The following is a 21,637-nucleotide window of genomic DNA, read 5'->3' on the forward strand; positions in this document are numbered from 1 at the left end:
CTGTACTTCTGGCCTCCATACCTTGTCATCTCAATAACATTTCTTCCCTCACATTCAGTGTGACCCAGCTATAGGGTTACAAAGAACTCACTACAGTCCCTGTCTTCAGTGAGCACCCCTTCAATTGGAATCATTCCCTCCACAAACATTGGCAGAGCATCTACAACACACAGGTACTACTCTCTGGACATGGTAGGATTTAGCCCTGGCAAGACGCCATCCCTTCTTGGAGCTTACTTTCCAGAGGAGGGAACAAAAGCATCTTTCTGTATACAAAGAAAAGGATGAGGAGAAGCAAAGGCTCTAATCCTCTGAAGCATCTGCCTGTAGACAGCCATTTATTGTCTAAGACACCATTTGCTTTTGCCGTCATACTTTGTTCAGAAAGGAAACCCCAATGGGCGGCTCCAGAGGGAAGAAGATGGTTCTTTCCCCCTCTTCATCTGAAGCCTGATTTGATAGATCATGGCCATGTCACTTATCACTGTCCTAAAAACCTTCCCCAGTGGCTTCTATTCTTCCTTTCATCTAAGTGGAGAGTGTATTCTCAACAGCATATAGGACTCCCGGCCAGGAGAAGAAGGAGGTCACAAGGGCCTTGCAAATACAGTATTACTCTCACCCCAACCAATCTAACTCCACAGAGCAAGATAAAATAATTTAAGATTTTATGCTCACACATCTCTGGTGGTTTTGACCAAAGCCACCTTTAGGGACATTTAAAAATAGTTCAAAATGGGAAGAGTAATGAAAAAGGAAGGCACTAATTCCTTCTTTAAACAGAAGTCACTATCCTTTTATAGAAAACTGAAGGTTTTGCGGAGGAAAGCCAAGCCTGTGTAAGTGTGCTCAAGAGAAAGTATGCGAACTTCAGGGTCAGAGAAGTTCCAAAAATCAAGCCCCACACGTCCCATAGAAGCTGCACGGACATACCACCTCTGTGGACATGGGGAACCACAGATCTTCTGAAGCCCTTCGTGTCCTCTTACTTCCCAAAAATACTGTCCTAGGAGCGTGACCTTCTAGAGTAAGGATTAGCAAACTTTTCTGTGAAGAGCCAGACTGAAAGAACTCTTTCAGCTTTGCAGGCTATACAGCCTCTGTCATAATGATTCAACACTGCTGAGAGTTTAATGAGAAAGCAGCCACAGACCATGAGTGAACGAATGAATGTGTCTGGGTTCCAATCAAACTTTATTTATGGAAGGGTGCTTGGGTAGCCTGGGTAGCTCAGTCGGTTAAGTGTCTGACTCTTGATTTATGCTCAGGTCATGATCTCAGGGCTGTGGGATGGAAACCCGTGTTGGGCTCTGTGCTAGGCATGGAGCCTGCTTGAGATTCTCTCTCCTTTTGCCCTTCCCCCCATCTCTCTACTTCTCTCTCTCTCTCCAAAACCAAAGAAAAAACAATCTTTCTCTCTCTCTCCCCTTCTCTAAAAACCAAAGCAACCCCCCCACACACAAACATTATGGACACAGAAATTTGGATTTCTTATATTTTCAATATGTCATTAAATACTATTCCTCTTGATTTTTTTCAAGCATTAGAAAACATCAAAACCATTTCTGGCTTGCAAGCCATACACTACAGGTGATGGGGTAGGTTTAGCCAATGGGCTGGTTTGCCAACACCTGCCCCAGAGTCAGCAGATGCCTAGCCCTTACCTGCTGCACCACAGCCCAGGGGAGTGCCCAGCCCTGAATAATTAATCAAGAAGTAAATGCTCCTTGTCTAGTGAAGGTAGCAAGCAAAGGTGGGAACATGGGAGTAGGAAGAAAGAAACGTGTTCTGACTCCATCTCTGCCTTCAGTTCTCTCTGAACATCACAGTCTCTGTGGACTTGACTTCCCGCTCCATGAAACAGAGCATACGATTAGATGGCTGATAAAGTCTCTTCTGCCTCTGAACCTCTATAATCCTTCATTTACAACAAGGTAAAAGAAAACCGTATCTATGAGCAGGCCAACAATTCGGGAAGTCAACTTGGTAAACAAGCTCACACAGGTCCCAAGTAAGGCCGAAACTTTTAGAGTGGAAGAAAAGCAGCATTTGGGGTAAAGCGTGTTATCTGAAAGACACTAGCCAGATGGCAATTTACTGTCCAAAGGGATACCCCAGATTTCTGGATCCATCCATCCTCACTACCACACAAAGGTCTAAGCTAAAACTCACTGATACACCACAGTGAGTTGGGTTGGGCGGCATCTCAGGTAAACATTTCTCCTTTAGGGAAACAGCTCCTCCCCTCCAAACCAACACCATTTTATTTTATCTTACTCTACTAAGGGTGAGGTTACAGAAACACAGAGAAAGATACTGCAATATACAGGACGTGGACAGCATATGAGGCCAGAAGACACAGAGCCAGAAGGCAGAGGGGCAGTCCCAGAGGTGACCGAGGAGCAGGGGAGACGTGATGCTTCTGGCAGAGAATGACAGGAGTGCTGACACAGAGGGAGCTGAGAGAGGCTGAGGGCCAAGCAGAGACCCAGGAGCACACCTGTTAACTTAAGCAATGGTGGCATGATCAGACTGGTGACACGGAGGCTCCTCCCATCCAATAGCTACAGTAAATGGCCAGGAACCATCAAGAGGCAGGAAGCAGGGAGACCAATGTGAAAGCTATGGCAGGTAAGAAATGATCAGGGCCTAAAGTGAGGCAAAGCTAGCGAGGCCTATTTAGAGAAACCCATAACAGAATTCTATAAAAATCAGTGGCCAGCCAAGACATGGGACAGTAAAGCTAATCCCAGCTGGGCAGTCTTTGGAGCTGGGTCATGGAACAACCAACTAAGCTGCAGAATCCAGGAGCAGGAGCAGAAAATACCATCCCTGCTGAGTGGACTCCTATTCTGAAAAAAGGACAATGTGATCTGAACAGATGATAGATTACAGAGAAGCAAATGAAAAGTTCTATTAGGTGAATGGTACCTTCACTTGAAAGGCATTTCTGGTTATTTAAAGGGGTTGGCCAAATAAGGATCATGACTTCTAACCAATACTGGTCACACTTAGAAAATTCAGACTCCGTGTCTAAGATGTATAAAGGTTCTCGAAGAAACCTGTTAGGAAGATAAATACCAAGCGTGGTGCACCTGGGGGGCCCAGTCAGTTAAGGGTGTGCCTTCGGGTCAGGTCATGATCCAGGGTCCTGGGATGGAGCCCCAAGTCGGGCTCCCTGCTACCCCCCCTTCCATCGGATTCTGCTTCTCCCTCTCCCTGCTTGTGCTCTCACTTGCTCTCTCTCAAAGAAATAAATAAAATCTTAAAAAAAAAAGAAAAAAGAAAAGAAAAGAAAAGAAAAGAGAAAAATCCCAAGCGTAACCGATTTAGAGTGGGGAGACACTGTTTAAAGCAGGTTGATGCGGCGGGACAGTTTGCGGACACGATTCAACAGAGACAGCTGGTGCTGACTTAGGAGAGAAATGGCAAAGTCTTCAAGGAAAGGCAGAGGCTGTACCAGCTCGGAGCTTCTAGAGCAGGCCCAACGCGGCAGCAGGGGTGCCAGTGCACCTTGAGGACATCGCCGGCACGTGGAGCCACGGCCCGTGGCCACGATGGGGACGCTGCCGCTGAGCAGCTCACCTGGACACTCACCTTTTCCGTTGACAGCTAATCCCGTGGCCATGGCTGCAGTCACGGGCCCAGACACCTGAGGCACTAATGAGTGTATCCGGGGCCTGCTCCCCATCCTAGCTCGCTCTGCACCAGGGCCCAATAAAGCTCCGACTGGCTTTTCGGCTGCCACTTCGGGGGCCACCGTGTCCTCCTGACCCTGTTCGACGGGGTCCAGTTTCTCAGGGCTCTCACTCTGAAAGCCGTCCACTGCGGTCCTGCTCTTAATGGGGCTCTTAGGCACAAGGATCTTTATACCTGATTTTGCTAGGTCCATGTTCTTCCGGGTTGAGAGAGATGGAGCTGTGTTTTTCCTGAACTTCTGGCTGGCAGCAAATAACTGACTGTTTTTGGACTCGTGGTCTTTGCCAATCACAAGCGATTTAGGAGAGGTCTTGGAAAAGTTGCTGTTGGTGGATCTGGAGATCTGTTTCCTGGCATTGTTTGGGGATGTCCTGTTTGTTCTGGTTAGTGTGCTCTCTCTCTGCTTTTCGGTGTGGCGTCTGTTGAAGTCATGAATGTACTCCTCACAGTTCACAAGGTGCTGTTCTGGTTCCCAGGTGTCGTCCTCACTGTCATAGCCCTTCCACCGAACCAGATATTCGGTCTTCCCTTTTTTGTTTTTCCTTTTGTCAACGATCCTTTCAACCTGTTCATACACAGAAAAGAAAGAGGTGTCAACGTATTGTTTGAAAAAAAGAGGCAAGGTTCATAAAGAAGCATCAAAAATAATAAAAACCACAACAGGTACGGAGAATGACCTCTCTCCTCAGCCGAATCATCTGAAAAGAGAACAGGAACGGAACACTGGGGATTTTAGCAATTTCTGTGAAATTAAGTCAGACGAAATGCTAAAATTTTATGCCCAGATCACATGGATGCACACTGGGGAGCTTATTTTCCTGTGTTTCAAACGGGGCTCTGTTTTTACCTCCGCCCCTGACCACCTGAGTTGGTTCTCAGTTCCAGCTGGAAGAGACTAGTCATCTACAGTCTTCTGCGTGGTCATGCTTAGGGTACCAACGGCAGGTCCTCAAGCACCAGCTTGGCTGTGGTAAACACCTATGCAGGGCTCGGAGCCTTCTGAGGTGTGCAACTGGCTCACTGAAGAAACATGGTCAGTATTGCAAGTATTATTTACTCGGTTAAAGCCGAGAGAGGTCCATAGAATTCATGATGTTGTATCAATAATAAAATGGCAAGTTATTCACCTCCAAATCTTGGTTTGAATTAATTTTGGGCTAATGTCTTTAAAGAAGATGCTGCTAATCTTTGAATTTGGTGATCAGTACATTCAGTGGCTAATTTATGAATTTACACAAATTTACAAATTTGTCATGAAAGATAGTTATAACTGTGACAAATTCTAGTACCTTCACGTTCTTAAGTGTAAATGGGAGATATCTGATGACTCATGTGAACAAAATATATTTGACCTAATATTCGGCGTGTAGTTGGGAAAATGCTTAGAATCTACTGGAACCTCTCTATAGTTAACGTAAACACGATCAGCCTGCTTCCCCTGCGGCAGCGTGCACCTCTGTACATTGTAGGGAGAGGCCCACAGCCATAGAGCAGCTCTTTAATTAAGGATGCAAAGTCAAAGTCCATCAATTACCAAGAACATCAATAAATTTCTGGCAAAGCTACAGGTCAGGTCAGATGACATAATGGTATGCCTAGTTCTCCAACAGTCCAAAGTAACAGAGGCTAATTTGGAATACAACAATAGACACTTTTGGAGAAAGGGAGAATACCTTACCCCAACATTTTCCCCTCTCAAAATCCACCCCCCTTAAAAAAAAAAAACAACTCTCCAGTATGTCTATCTGGGATATAGGGAATTAAAGCCTTTAACTACAGAAAAGCCTAAAGTAAATATACATTATGGCTTCTGTGCAAAAAGGTAAAGAAAGGACTTGTATCAGTAGGTGGCAGGTTTCATGCCTAACAGATCCCTACAGAGATAACTAATAATCTCTCTAGATTATTAATTAACAACTAACGTTGGATCTGCATATGTAAGTCCACACAGTCCATAATGTGGCACTGAAAGCTTTGATAGTGATTTTCCTCCCTGCTCCTTTGCTTGTGAAAATTACATATAAAGACTTATTTCTAGAAAATTCCATGTGAATCAATTTTACAGCAGAAATAGTTTAGAAGTGTTAAAGACATGGAGTAAAGGGATGACCTCTCAAGAGAAAGCTACATTTTAATCTTATTTTTTTTCCTACCTCAATTTCCATTCCAGAAGCATGAAGTACAGTTGATCCCTGAACTACATGGGAGGTAAGGGCACCAACCCCCACCCTCAAGGCAGTAAAAAAAAAAACAAACTGCATATAACTTTTGACTCTTCTCAAAACAACTAATAATAGCTTACTACTGACTGGAAGCGTTACCGATAACATACACAATTGATTAACACATATTTTGTACATACGTGACATACTGTATTCTTATGATAAAGTAAGGTAGAGAAAAAAATGTTACTAAGAAAGTCTTAAGTATGAGAATATACATTTAGAGTACTGCACTGTATTTATCAGAAAAAAATCTGCTATAAGAGGACTCATGTAGTTCAAACGTATGTTGTCCAAGAGTCAACTAAACCACACTTTCCGTCTTCCATTTTTGTTTTTAATTTTTATTTACTTATGATAGTCACAGAGAGAGAGATAGAGGCAGAGACACAGGCAGAGGGAGAAGCAGGCTCCATGCACCGGGAGCCCGACGTGGGATTCGATCCCGGGTCTCCAGGATCGCGCCCTAGGCCAAAGGCAGGCGCCAAACCGCTGTGCCACCCAGGGATCCCCCGTCTTCCATTTTCTTAAAGCTGAAGGGGGAATCTAGTAAAGTGAGATGAGATTCTTGCTCCTCCTCTCCTCGTATCATTGGTGTTTTCCTCTAGGGCCAGAACCCATGGGAACCTTCACTTGGCAGCCCCCCCCACCAGGCCTGTCCCTCTCTGTCAGAGCTGTGGTGGTACATATGCTGTGTTTCATGTATACTCAGTGGCCAGACTTTGTGTAGACATGGGAGGCGGGCAGAAATGGGGGACACATTAGATTGGGGGTTGGCAAATTTTAGGGGCACATGAGCCATATGGGCTCCCAACCACTGAACTCTTGTCACTGCAGCACAAAAACAGCCACAAACAACATGTAAATGACAAGACACTAAAAACAACACGGTTCTATTCATGGACCCTAAAATTAGTTTTATAAATTTACTTATATCATGAGATATTAAGCTTTTGATTGTTTCTCAAGTATTTAAAAAGGTAAACACCATTCTTTGAGCTAACCTGTAGGCCACAGTTTGCTGACCCCCGCAGTAGACTGTGAGGAAACAACTGGACATATGACATTCAGGTTGCAGACTTGCTGTCCTACTAATTCTCACGGGGAACATGGTTTGCAAACTGACAAGACACATATGGCGGATAAGGAGCCAGCAACCATACTTTTCAAGTGGCAGGTCTACAAAAGTCACTCCGGGCACTAGACGCAGAGTAGGGTTTAGGCCAATGACCACAGTCCTCTGATACCAACCTCAGACTAAACTGGGTACATGACACCCTCTCTCCACCAGTCAAGGACACACGTTCTTCTTCCCCCTTTGAAAGCTTAAAGTCCTGTTGATTCCTGGGGCTAAAATAAATCAGTTTCCCACAAAAAGGCATCACCCGATTCAAAAAAATTTTACTGTAATAATAAGACTAAAATTATTTCCAGAGCACTTTTATGGTGCTAAGGGAGGAAAACCTTGATCATAAGAGAAACACGTGAATAAATCTTCCGTCAGGTTTTCAGTCCCTTCCCCTGGAGTTCTTCCTCTCCCTGCTAACATCGCTGTTTCTACAAACTGGTGTCAGTGAACAGTCTTTTTAAAGTATATCCACGGGTATCGCCCTTTGGTTATAGAATCTCAATGCAAAGAATTTTATGTAAAACAAGCTTCAGAAGTATAGAACTGCAGACAAGTTCTCCTAAGATTCTTAAAAGCCAAGACAAAATGAAGAAAGAAAGGCATGAAAATCTCATCCAAATTACCTAGATGTTCTGCTATGTTACCCACAATCAGATGTATAGTAAAATTCTGGCGAATCCAAATCACAACAGCCTCGACTACAGGTGGCAAACATAGTAAACTGATCAAAGTTCTTTTTGTTGGGATTTCCTTCTAAAACTCAACCTAAAACAGCCAAGATGTGACACAAGTCAAACAAGGCTTTCCTTAACATTACAAAGTCCTCTGATGGTTTGTGGAGCGGTGAAATTAGTCAAAAGATCATTCCAAACACCTAATCCGCCTCACTTACCTCAGAGCACATCCTGGTATCTGTGGCTCTGGGAATGTGCTGAAACGTGCCACAGAGCGGCAGAAGCCAGGACAGGATGGACAAAGGTTCCTTAACACAGAAACAAAAACCCACAGAGAAGCCTAAACTGGGTAAAGAGCTCAGGAAGAGCTGGAAGAAAGATTAACTCTGCAATTGTTACAATTAAATGCCAAACAGCCTAGAAATTGTATCAGGGCAAGGCTTGCAAATATATCAGCTTGTAAGAAAAGACCAAAGTTGCAAAAAACTCACAGTAGGAAAAGTTTGGCACATTGTATTATCATCGATAACCTTGTCAGCTAGATGCTGCTTGCTAATACTTGCTGTGATTCCTCCCAGCTAGAACAGTGGGAGCCGGCTGCCAAGATAACTTTGAAACCACAAGAAAGGCTGAAAGCTTTTTCTCAGATTTGGGTCTTACACCAATGGCTGGAACATTTGGGACAAGAGAGCATTGCTATGGAAAAAATGAATAAACAAAACCCCTGCTTTTATCAAAGAATTCTAGTGGATCTGTAGAAAGCAACAGCTCTTTATATAAAGAAGATGTGTTTCACCGGCCATTTAAAAGTTGTGTTTACTATTAAGAACAGGAAAAGTTGCCTGAATTACTAGGAACATTTGTTAACTATTAAAAACACCGGCAGACAGCTCCCTTGCAAGAAGTAAAGGAATAATATAGACATAGGTATTTGACAACAATGTAAAGAAACCAAAAGCCGGTAGAAATGGGGTCGGGGTGGGGGGTGAGGGAAGTGGACCCTTCAAACAAGGAAGCCCAAAGGCTCCCCAATCTGCAGTGGGAGGACTCACGCAGAGTGCAGTCTTCCAGGCCTCGGGAGTCAGAAGGCAGAGTCAGGAGTTGAGAGAGTGCTAGAAATCCAGGGGAGGTCGGACAGGAGGGCCCCACAGAAGGGGGAGCCCCCTGAAACAACATTACAAACCCTCTCAAATCTCAGGCAGATTCATGAACTACAACAGACTGGTGGAAAACAACAATTGGTGTGTTGGGGGCACCCAGGTCCACCTCCAGGTTTGAGGATTCACTAGGAGGACTCACAGGACTTGGCATACAGTCTCACTCGTGGCTATGATTTAACACAGTGCAAGGACACTCAGCAAGATGAGCCAAGGGAAAAACATGTGGGAGAAAGTCCGAGGGAAACTGAGCACAAGCTTGCAAGGGTCCTTTCCCGGGGGAGTCACACAGGATGTGCTTCATTCCTCCAGCGACAAGTTGTCACCAACACATGGAAAATGCTGTGTATCAGAGCTCATTAAATACTTCCTGCCCAGGAGTTTTTATTGGGGGCTGGCCACAGAGGCATCCTCTGCCTAGCATGTATCAAAATTCCAGAATCTTGGGAGGAAAGCAGGTGTTCAGCATGAATCATACCAATGGACATCATAGTCAAAACTAAACAAACCAAGATAAGGGTAATGTCAACTAGCCAGCGGGTAGAGGATGGGAGAAGACATTATAGATGGGGCCAAAACAATGGGGGACAGGAGACAAAGGAAACATATTTAAAGCACTGAAGGAAGGACCTGTCAACTCAGAATTCTTTATTAAAAAGAAAAAAAAGCTTCAAAAGCAAAGGTGGAGTTCCAATTCAGGGATGGCGGTAAAAATAAGGAGCTCTATAAACACATTCCTCAATCAAATAAGCAAAGCTGGTAAAAACTATTACAAAAAAAAAAAAAATCACACAACCCTAAAGTCTCTGGAAATTGTCCTAAGGCCATAGAGCAAACGAAGGAACATTTATTCAAGAAAGCCTGTTAACACTCAATAAGAACAGAGAGTTTATGATATCTGAGCCAAGACCTACTTCTTTCCCCACCCACCCTCAGTTCATTCAGTATGACAGAAGCTCATTCTGAGTATGGCCAAGAATACAGGCTCGCTCTCCCCTCTCTCAGCTCCCAATCAAAGCTCATCAAATGTCGCCAGGAGAGACAGGCTACCAACATTTCTCCTCTTCCACTCAGAGTAGAAGAGGTAAAAACCACTGATTAGTATGGCTGAGAAGTCAGGGGCTCATTTCCTCTAGCTGACCCCTATTCATAAGGAGGTTCTATCCCAGGGGGACAGGGCAAAAATATTGGGGACTGTGACCAATTCTGCCCTGAGTCCTTCCTAGGGGAGAGGTATTATGTTGGCAGAGGCAAGGCAGAGAATTATCAGAGGCTACCAGTCCACTCAGCACCCAGACTAGTGGTTCAGACGGTTTGCCCTGGGGGAGAGGTAATCCATAAGAAAAGAAAACTGTTCCCCACCCCAAATAACTGACTTTGAGACAGAGTAGGGGTTAAGTTTAAACCTAAGGATGCTCTTGAAAATGATAATGAAGACAACAAACTAAACCATAACTTATCTAGTCACCAGGGAAAGCCAGCTAAGAGCCCTCCTAGGCTAAGAACAAACCTCAGACTGGTCTCAGAAATACCTTTATCCAAATTTACTTGGATCAGACTGCTGAGCAATTAATGCACCAGACATTGTAAAAACAAAAAAAACAAAAAACAAAACATGAGAGTGGTCAACCAGTCATCAGCGGAGTCTTAACAGGCTAGGTGTAATACCAAATAAAGTTAGCAGCTTACAGAACCAGGGAAGGAGAGAGCCAAAGAGAGCTCTATGAAATCACTATTATTCCAGGACTGTTCAAGACTGTGACCTCACTGACCGCTGAGGACCACCATGGAAGTCTTTGCAGAGTAGGGTAATAGATTTCACTAAAATAATATAGTCGGTCACAAAACAAACCACCAAGCAAATAACAACAAATGGCCCACACATCAGGGGGAAAGCAGGCAACAGGAACTGCTGGTGAAAGGGAGAGATATCAGGTACAGCAAACAAAGACTTCAAATAAGGACACCATGCTTAGAGAAGTAAAGTATGAAGACAGTATCACCTTAAACAAAGAATACTGTTAATGAGCTAGAAATGCAAAAAAAAAAAAAAAAAAAGAACCAAAGGCAAATTCTGGAGTTGAAATGTACAATGATTAAAATAAAAAAACTTTTTTTTTCTTTCTTTCTTCTTCTTCTTTTTTTTTTTTTTAAAGGCAGGGGGCTGGGGCAGAGGGAGAGAATCTTAAGCAGGCTTCATGCTGAGTGCAGAGCCCAACATGGGGCTTGATCTCATGACTTGAGCTGAAACCAAGGGTCAGACACTCAACCAACTGAGCCACCCAGGCATCCGTAAAAGGAACAACTTTTTAATTATGGGTGCTCGACAGACCTGAATTGGCAGAAGAATCAATCGACTTGAAAAAAAAGATGGATGGAAATTATGCAAAGAAGAATACACAACATACAAACGGAACCACAGAGAAAAAGGAGACATGCATCTGCACACCAACATATGTGCTAATGGGGAGCACGAGGAGAGGAAGGAGCAGAAAAGTGTTCGAAAAAATGGGGGACAACATCGCAAGTTTAGGATAAATGCAGAGATCCAGAAATACATGTTATAGTCAAAATACTGAAAGTCAGGGCAAAGAGAAAACCTAGAAGCAGCAGGAGGGATACAACTGCTCAGTTACAAGGGAATTCTAATAAGGTTAACAGCTAACTTCTTATCAGAAATCATGGAGGAAAGAGGCAGTGGGACAACATCCAAGGTACTACACAAAAACAATGCCAGCTAAGAATCTGATTCAATCCAGCAATGCTATCCTTCAGAAATGAAAACAGAAAAGGGGGGACACCTGGGTGGTTCAGTGGTTGAGCATCTGCCTTCAGCTCAGGTCATGATCCTGGAGTCCCAGGAATGAGTCCACATCAGACTCCCTACAGGGAGCCTGCTTCTCCCTCTGCGTCTGCCTCTCTCTGTGTGTCTCTCTTGAATAAAAAAAACAAAAAACAAAAAAAAAAAACAGAAAAGTTTTTGTGTGGTTCCAACTGTACAACAATTCTGGAAAAGGTAAAACTGTAGAGACTGTAAAAATGTCAGTTGGAGTGTGGAAAGAGGAACGAACAGGTGAAACACAGAAGAGTTTTACAGCAGTGAACTCTATGATTCTCTATGATCCTAGAATGGTAGATAAATGTCATTACAGATTTATCAAAACCCAGTGCATGTACAAGGCCATGAGTGAACCCTAACGTAAACTATAGACTGGGTGTGATATGGCTGGTCAGTGCAGGTTCATCGACTGTGACAATGGCACCACTCTGGTCAGGGATGACCATGACGTGGCGGAGACCGTTCATGTGTAGGGGCAGGAAGTATACGGGAACACTCTGTTCTTTCTGCTCAATTTTGCCGTGAATCTTAAAACTGCTCTAAAATAAAAGTCTACAAACCACTTCCTCACCCAAAATGAAAACAAAATAAAGATACTCCCAGATAAATAAAAATAAAATTTGTTGTTAGCAGACCTGCTTTGCAAAAAATACCCATGGAAGTTTTTCAGGCTGTAAACAGATATAAGCCAGAATTCACACACAAAAGCCCAATAAGGACCGGTAGAGATAATTATGTAATTCTTAAAGTTCAAAATGCCCATTTTTCTGCTTTCTTCTTACATAAAGAGCAACTCTATAAAACAACACATATACAGTTGCACTGCTAGATCTGTAACATACAGAAATATGTAATTGTTACAAGCATATCTAGTGAGAGCCAAAAAATACACAAAGCTAAGATTGACAGAAGAGTAAGAAGAGAAATGACAATTCAACAGTAAGAGTTGGAGACTTCAACTCCCACATTCAGTAATGGGCAAAGTACACAGAAGATCAACAAGGTAACAGAAGTCCAGAACAACACCCAGCAGACATCCAGGGAACACTCTGCTCAACAACAGCACAATGTAATTCCTTTAAGCACACATGGAACATTCCCCAGCAGGGACCATATGCCAGCCCAGAACATGAGCCTCAATAAATCTGAAGATTGAAGTCATACAAAGTCTTATCGCCAATAAAATGGAGTGGAAATGAAAATTAACAGAAAAATTTGAGAAACTTACTAATGTGGGACAAGGAAGAAATCACAAGGGAAATTATAAAGTCCCTCAAGATAAGTTAATACAAAAACACAACACACAGTAATGAGAGGGAAATTTATAGTTGCATATGCCTACATTGAAAAAGAAGAATTTTTTTTTAAAGATTTTATTTTTTGGGATCCCTGGGTGGCGCAGCGGTTTGGCGCCTGCCTTTGGCCCAGGGCGCGATCCTGGAGACCCGGGATCGAATCCCACGTCGGGCTCCTGGTGCACGGAGCCTGCTTCTCCCTCTGCCTGTGTCTCTGCCTCTCTCTCTCTCTCTGTGTGTGACTATCATAAAAAAAAAAAAAGATTTTATTTCTTTATTCATGAGACAGAGAGAGAGAGAGAGAGGTAGAGAGAGAGAGAGAGAGAGACACAGGCAGAGGGAGAAGCAGGCTCCATGCAGGGAGCCCAACGTGGGACTTGATTCCAGGTCTCCAGGATCACACACTGGGCTGAAGGTGGCACTAAACCGCTGAGTCACCCGGGCTGCCCAAGAAGAATTTTTTAAAAAAGATTCTATTTATTTATTCATGAGAGAGACAGAGACATAGGCAGAGAGAGAAACAGGTTTCCTGGGGGAGCCTGATCCGGGACTCGATCCCAAGACTCCGGGACCCCAAGATCATGACCTGAGCCAAAGGCAGACGCTCAACCAGTGAGCCACCCAGGTGTCCCAAGAAGAAAAATTTCAAATCAATAACCTAACCATCCACCTTAAGACACTGGAAAGGGCACCTGGGTGGCTCAGTCAGTTAAGCGTCGGACTCTTGATTATGGCTCAGGTCTCAGGTCCTGGGACTGACTGAGGCAGGCATCATCTCCATGCTCAGCACAGAATCTGTTTGTCCCTCTCCCTCTGTCCCTCCCCATCCAAATGGATGGATGGATGGATGGATGGATGGATGGATGGAGAAAGAAAGAAAAAAAGAAAAGAAAAGAAAAGAGAAAGAAAGAAAAGACAGACACTGGAAAAAGAGCAAACTAAAGCCAAAGCATGCAAAAAGAAGAAAATAATAAAATTAGAGTAGACATTCATGGAACAAAGAATAAGAAAGCAATGTAAAAAATCAACACAACTAGTTTCCTTGAAAAGATCAACAAATTTACTGAATTTGTTAGGCTAATCAAGAAAAAAGAGAACACTCCAATTATTAAAATCAGGAATGAAAAGGTAACTACCAAAAGTAGAGAAATAAAAAGAATTATAATACTGTGAACAACAATTTGGATAACTTACATGAAACGAATAAATTACAGGAAAGACAGAGACTCATGAAGCAGACTTAAAAAATCTAAATAGACCTACAACAAAAGATCGAATGTGTAAAAAAAACCAAACCAAACCAAAACACAAAACCAACAACAAAAACAAAATGAAACAAAAACTTCCCACCAAGAAAAAGCGCAGATTGCTTTTCTGGTGAATTCTACCAAATTTTTAAAGGAAAGATTAAGACCAACTCTTTGAATAATTAGAAGAGAGAACACTTCACAACTCATTCTATGAGGTCAGTATTACCTTGATAACAAAGCCAAGACATAATAAGAAACTAGAGATCAGTATCTTTTACAAATTTAGACACAGAAATCCTCAGCAAAATATGAGCAGTTGAATCCAGCAATATGAAAAAAAAAAAAAAAAAGACCATGGTCAAGAATGATTTATCCCAGGAATTCAAGGTTGATTTAACATCTGAAAATCAATTCATTAATGTAATTTGCTATACATTAATAGGATAAAGAGAAAAAAAATCACATCTCATTTCAACAGATGAAAAACAAGCACTTGAGAGAATTTAATAGCACTTCACGATAAACTAGAAACTAGAAACAGAAGCTTCCTTAACCTGATAAAGGCATCTACAAAAACCATAGAACTAACATCACACACAATGGCGGAAGATTGAATGCTTTCCCCCCTAAGATCAGAAAGACAAGGATGTGTACTCTTGCCACATCTACGAGACAATCGTACTAGAACTCTTGCTGGATAATTAGGCAAGAAATAAAAAAGCATCCACACTGAAAAGGAAGAAGTAAAATTATCTCTACTTGCAAATGACATGATACAGAAAAATGGTAAGGAGTCCAATAAAAACTATTAAAACAAACAAGTTCAGCGAGATCGTAGAATACAAAACTAAATTGTATACCAGTATACTGAATTCATTGTATATAGTAGCAATGATGAAACCAAATATGAAATAAAGAAAACCGGTCCATTCAAAATAGCATCAAAAGGAAAAAATACTTAGGAATAAATTCAGCAAAAAAAAGTACTAATCTGTTACATGGAAACATTTAATTTATAAAACGTTGTTGAAACAAATTAAAGACCTAATTAAATGGAAAGAAACCGCATGTTCATGGATCAGGATACATAACAATATTACTATTATTGTATTTCCCAAATTAACCTAAACATTCAATGTAATCCCTAGTAAAATTCCAGCTGACTTCTTTGGAGAAAGTGGCACGCTAATCCTAAAATCTTTATGGAATTTTGCAAGGGACTATATAGCTCTTCAAAAGGAAAAACAATAATCTTAAAAAAAAAGTTAGACTCACACCTCTGTATGTCAAAATTTCCTACAAATCTATAGTAATTAAAATAGTGTGAGACTGGCATACAGACAGGTATAGAGACCAATGGGATAGAAAAGAGAGCCCAGGGGAGCCTGGGTGACTCAGTTGGTTAAGCGTCTGCCTTCGGCTCAGGTCATGATCTCAGGGTCCTGGGATCTGAGCCCCACATCAGGCTCCCCGCTCAGCGGGGAGTCTCTTTCTCCCTCTCTCTGCTTCCCATTCGTTCTCTCTCTCTTTCTCAAATAAATAAATGAAATCTTAAAAAAAGAGAAAGAGAGAGAGCGAGAGCCCAGAAATAAGCCCTTGTGTAATGGTTTTGTATAAGTCAAATGGTTTCTACAAAGGTGCCAAGACCGTTCAATGAGGGGAAAGAACAGTCTTTGACAAATAATGCTGGCACAGCTAGATATCCCCATGCAAAAGATCAAGTTGGACTCTTACCTCATACCACATGCAAAATTTAACTCAAATGGATCGAAGATTTATTTGTAAGAGTTAAAATTATTAAACTGGATCAGTCAATGATTTCTTAGATATGACACCAAAAGCAAAAGCAACAAAAGAATAAACTGGACATCAAAATGAAACACTTCTGTGCTTCAAAGGACCCCATCAAGAAAGTGAAAAGACAACGCACAAAATAGGACAGAGTTTTTGCAAATTATAACTGGTAAGAGACCTATATTGAGGATACAAAAGGTCTTACACCTCAATAATAAAAAGATAAGGCAGTTTAACAACGATAAAGGATCTGAATAGAGACTTCTCCAAAGAGGATGTACAAATGGGCAGCAAGCACACGAAAAGGTGTTCAGCATCATTAGCCAGCAGAGAAATGTGTATCATAACCACAAGGAGACACCACTTCATACTCAATTAGGATGGCTATATAAAAAAGACAAGTGTTGGCAAGTATGTAGAGGAAATGAACCTTATATGCTGCTTGTGGGAATGTAAAATGGGGCAGTCATTTTGTAAAAACAATCTGTCAGATTCCCCAAAAGTTTTTTTTTTTTTAAAGATTTTATTTATTTATTCATGAGACACACACACACAGAGGCAGAGACATAGGCAGAGGGAGAAGCAGGCTCCATGAAGGGAGCCCAATGCGGTACTTGATCCCGGGACTCTAGGATCACGACCTGGGCGGAAGGCAGGCACTAAACCACTGAGCCACCCAAGCACCCCGGATCCCCCCAAAATTAAATATACAGTTACCATATGACCTAGCGATTTCACTTTTAGGTATCCACCCAAGAGAAAGGAAACTTCTGTCCCCAGCAAAACTTGTATATAAATGTTTATAGCAGCATTATTTGTTAATAGTAAACAGGTACAAACAACCCAAAAGCCCATTAACTGATGACTAGATAAACCAAATAATACATATGTGTCTACATGAGGGATTATTATTCAGCTGTAAAAAAGAAAAGAAGTACTTGCCATATACTACAATATGGATAAACCCTGAAAATATTAGGCCAAGTAAAAGAAGCCAGTCACAAGAGACCATAAATTATATGATTTCATTTCTAAGAAATGTCCAGAACAGGTGATTTTTAGAGACAGACAACAAATTAGTGGCTGCTTAGTGCTGGAATGGGGGGCAACGGTGGGGAGAGAAGGCCATGCAGGTGGGCGTATAAGCAGGTGACAGCTAGTGGATATGGGTTTCTTTCTGAAGTGATGAAAATGGTCTAAAATTAACTGTGGTGATGGATGCAACACTGTATAAACCACAGCCAATGAAATGTACAATTTTTTAAAAAATATTTTATTTATTCATGAGACACACAGAGAGAGAGAGAGAAAGAGAGGCAAAGACACAGGCAAAGAGAGAAGCAGGCTCCATGCAGGGAGCCCAACGTGGGACTCGATCCCAGGTCTCCTGGACCACGCCCTGGGCCGAAGGCTGTGCTAAACCACTGAGCCACCCAGGCTGCCCTGAACTGTATAATTTAAATGGATGAACTGTTTAGTAGGTGAATTAATCTCATAAAAGCTGTTTAAAGAAAATATTAAAAATATTTTCAGAGAAAGAAGAGTTGGAAGAATTTTTTGCAACAGACCTCCAATAACTAAGAAGAATTTTTACCTGAAATTTTACCTATTTACAATCTGCTGAGTCAGCTTTTGACATTTTCATGGATGATCTAATGCTTCTCATCAGAGAAGAAATACTCTATTACTGAGAGCAAGAGCGATAGCAATTGTCAGAGTATCAGCATTTGGTGGTACCAGCCATCTGAGCCCCAGTTCCTACAGGGCAATAGAAAGAGGGCCGGGTGACAGCTGCTCATCCAGTAGGCAGGCAAGACAGGAGCGTAACTCTCAGCCTGGAAAACCAAAATCTTTCAACAGTCAGTTAGGATGCCTACCCTCCCTTGATCATCCAAAGCTGTCAGCAAATCTACCCTAAGGTCTGAAAGGAGCCACTGTGTCTCCAAGACTGTTTGCTATACCAATATTATTGAAAAGGGTCTGGGACAAACTCGCAGTCTCTGTTCCCAAGACATAAGGAAATGCAAGAGATCCCTCGAGAACTGTGCACCAATGGTTATCTACCCCTTGTATTCACACTGTCTTGGCTTCTGGCACATTTTCCTAAGTATACCACTCCATCAGCTGCTGTGATCAATCTGACCATTAGAGGCTGGGACCAAATCCATTCAATTTATCTCACGCAGCACTTAATTAAAGCTACTATTTGTAGGACTCCAAGCATCAGAATGAGCTACCCGGCGGTCTTGTCTTTAACCAGGCCTCCAGTGTCCTGGACCCAGGTAGCTGAACAAATCCCATAAACTATTAGGATCTATCTCAAAAAGCCAGGTGGCTTTCTCCTTAAGTTTCTGAATTGATTTTTCCTCTTGCTCTGGGGCATTAATACAGGTACAACAGGACGCATTAGTAATTGCATAAGCTCTGTCTTCGCCCACAAGGAGGAAATCCAGAGCAATTCTAGCATCCATACAACCCTGGCCAGTGAGCTGAGGCTGACTTGAACATCTTCCAGGGCCAAGGCATTTTTACTGCTCACTTCAGAGAAAGCCAGGAACAAATTTCCTACTGCTTTTTCTATGGCTCTCATAGTAGGGCTAACTCTCTGCAGGACATAGTAAGTCAATTATCCCTCCAGCAATTTGCTCTGAGTAATCAAGAGTAGCCTCATTTTGGAGATCTCCACAGTCTTATGAGGGTTCTATGACCTACTGGCTGCTTTTCTTTAACCACTTCTAAGTCTTCAGTGACCACCCTCAGGGTCTAAGTCACCACGTGTGTGGGAGAGAAACATGTTAATTTCTGGATTTTATACAAATACAGTCCTGTTGTATGGTGCACATGTTGGTCCTGGAAAGTATTGTTTTCGGTGACTGGGGTTCCTCCAAGTGGCCCTTCCATACACTGAAAGTGCCTCCAACATAGCTTTTCAGCTTGTTAAGGCTTACGGCTCAGTTAAAATAATTATCTTGTCCTTGTTTTCGGAGGGACTGCCTGAGAGCAGTCCCTTGCAAAAATTTGAGAGAACCACACCCAGCTCTCTTCCCCAAGTGTCAGCACTGGTGCCTTCCCTCCAACACCACATGTTCCTATTACGGCACCTGCTTGTCAATCACACCTTACCCACACCCAGACCTCTGCAATGAAGGGCCAGGTACAGGAGAAGTGAGGGCATTTTTCTGCAGCTCACACAGTCTTCCACCTTGGCCAATGTGGATCCTGTTGGTAACTCAGTGAGCAGCAGGATTAAAATAAGTGGTCGTTATCCTAATAATCTAGGTTCCCCCTATAAGTCCAGCAAGACAATTAATTCAGATGGCTAGAGCAGTATTAAATTCAAATTCCCTAAATCCCCATTGGCTCAGCTGTCACCCGAAGCAGTCTGCAGTTGCTGTTATGGGAAAAAAGATACCCATGAATGATCAAGGATGGAATCTAGAATTTTTGAAATGGATATATAAAAAGCGTCTCATAACTTTTGTCCTAATCAAAACCCAGGAAGCGGCTAAGATGAAATGATCCCTTCCTGGGGAAACCTATATTCAGTGGTCCAACTGCTTTGTTATGTTTAGAGTAGGAGGGGATGAGATGAAGGAGACAGAGTCAGAAACCTTTCTGCATGGGTTTCGAAGAGCCTAGTCCAATTCCCCCTGATGCCATATGCTATCTGTGGATGGTAGGGAACATGGAAGGCCCACTGAATGCCTTAATGGTAAGTCTATTACTAAAGTGGCACTGGAGATAAAGGTATACCGACGTCAGACTGCACAGGGTCTGGGAGGCTGAAAACATGGCACAGATTAGTTACACAGGTCACTAGGTATGGCCAAAGCTGGCCAGTCACACTAGAACAGCAACATCATAAGTGAAAGTGTCCAGAGTCAGGAGGCACCCATTAGCTCTGAGTAAGGCTCAAACGTCCCACGTAATCAACCTGCCAAGAGGCAGGTGGGGCAAAGGCCCATGTGATATGGGTCCCCTGTCAGGCAATTAGGTAAATGTTTGGCAGGAATCGTTATGTTGGACATGCAGTGGTCACGTGTGCACCAGAAACATGAGAGCTTTTATAAGGCCTCCAGTCTGTGATGGCAGATGTGTTGTCATGTCTGGCACAATGATAGCCTAGATGGTGCAGGCTCAACCAGCAGCTTGATTCCAGCTGGTCTTATCAGACAGCAGGCACTTACCAGGGGTGTCTACATGAGCGACTACATGAGTGACTCAAAACAGTCCAGAATTTTCCAAGTGGCAGACCGAAGGCTAAGCCACAGCCCAGGAGCCAGTCCACATCTCACAGGGTTCACCAAGGGTAGAACTGAGCAGAGCACTGAGCACCGCCCTGAGGTTTGCCTACTGAGCAGAGCAACCGCTTCCCATCTCAAGAGCAGGTGATGCGGATGAAGCACCATCTGTTTTCAGCTCAACTGAACCATGAGTGAACCAGGCTTGACATCTCAGGGAACTCTGTGAATCAAGGATCCTACTGAGCCAGTGGCTTGGGTTAGGGTGAAGGAGTGGGGGATACAGGTTCCTTCCACTTTTCACATAAAGCTAACGTGCCACTGGGACTAGGCGTCTAGTTCTTCAATACGGCATTTCCGTTGAACAATCCAGGCCTGTTGGGCCCTTCCCGTTGGGTTAGTCACTGATTCCAAATTCACCACTCAAAATTAGAGTATCGGGCCTGAGACTTACAAGACCTCCATGGCACAGGCATTCAATTTCATCGAGGGCCTGGCAGCAAGGTGAGAACAAGCTAATAATAGCTAGCTGCCTTTCAAAAGGGGTGTACCTGCAGCCAAGACAGCTGCAGACCTCTGGACAGCTTCCAACACAACCTGCTAGACTTGGCCTCAGAGGATGCTGATTTGCAAGTTGGCCTATATAATGGACCAAGTAGAATAATGCCCAAGTGAGGCATGCACTGTCTCCAACCTCCAAAGCTCAATAAAGCGCTGGACTTCCTTTCTCATGTGGGGGTTAAAGAGAGAAAATTATTGTTGAGTGCACACGGGGGTCCAAACCATGAGTCTGCCCATAAAGTTGCTACTTTACAAAGCAAGTAGACCTCTCAAATTATGTTGGGAGTCAGTCACTCTTGCTGGTGGTGATACTGCAGACAAGGCTTTTGAGACCGAGGCCTCTGACATGCCTACCAGGACACTACCCATAGAGTGAAAGCTGTGATTCCAGAGGGCAAGGGCAGTCAGTCTAAATCCTAACCTACTCACTACGGGCAATGTGCAGAGGAACTTACATACCCCCAAAGATGTACTACAATCTACACAAAGTTCCTTCTGATTGGGAGACTCCTCCCTGAAACTTACAGGATAGGGAAGCCTGTAGTAACAACACATCAATTCCCACAACAGATTCCGATATATAGCAACAGGACACTGAACTGACCCAATGCGCTCTACCCAAGAGGTCACGTTAACTTCTTCCCCCATTGTACAAAGCTTGACCAAAGCCCATCAGCTGAATTCAGGTCCCACCTACTCCTGCAAGACTGGACAGGATGGTGACCTGCGTGGCTATACTCAAGAGACTTAAAAATGTCTGAGCTCCTCCCCTGTCC

General features: G+C 43.0%; 1 protein-coding gene across 2 annotated transcripts in view; it reads right to left on the minus strand.

The window, feature by feature from the left end:
* CDYL (chromodomain Y like) overlaps positions 1-21,637 on the minus strand; it is a 174,962-nt gene that overhangs the window by 65,881 nt on the left and 87,444 nt on the right. Inside the window, exon 2 of one of the 2 annotated variants that reach the window (XM_055322931.1) lies at positions 3,874-4,264. In XM_055322931.1, the coding sequence (XP_055178906.1) occupies positions 3,874-4,264 (391 nt within the window). Of the gene's footprint in view, positions 1-3,597; positions 4,265-21,637 lie in introns of both variants that reach the window. The other variant, XM_055322930.1, reaches the window with a different exon arrangement.

This window comes from Nyctereutes procyonoides, unplaced genomic scaffold, assembly GCF_905146905.1.
Source record: "Nyctereutes procyonoides isolate TBG_1078 unplaced genomic scaffold, NYPRO_anot_genome, whole genome shotgun sequence".
NCBI lineage: Eukaryota > Metazoa > Chordata > Mammalia > Carnivora > Canidae > Nyctereutes > Nyctereutes procyonoides.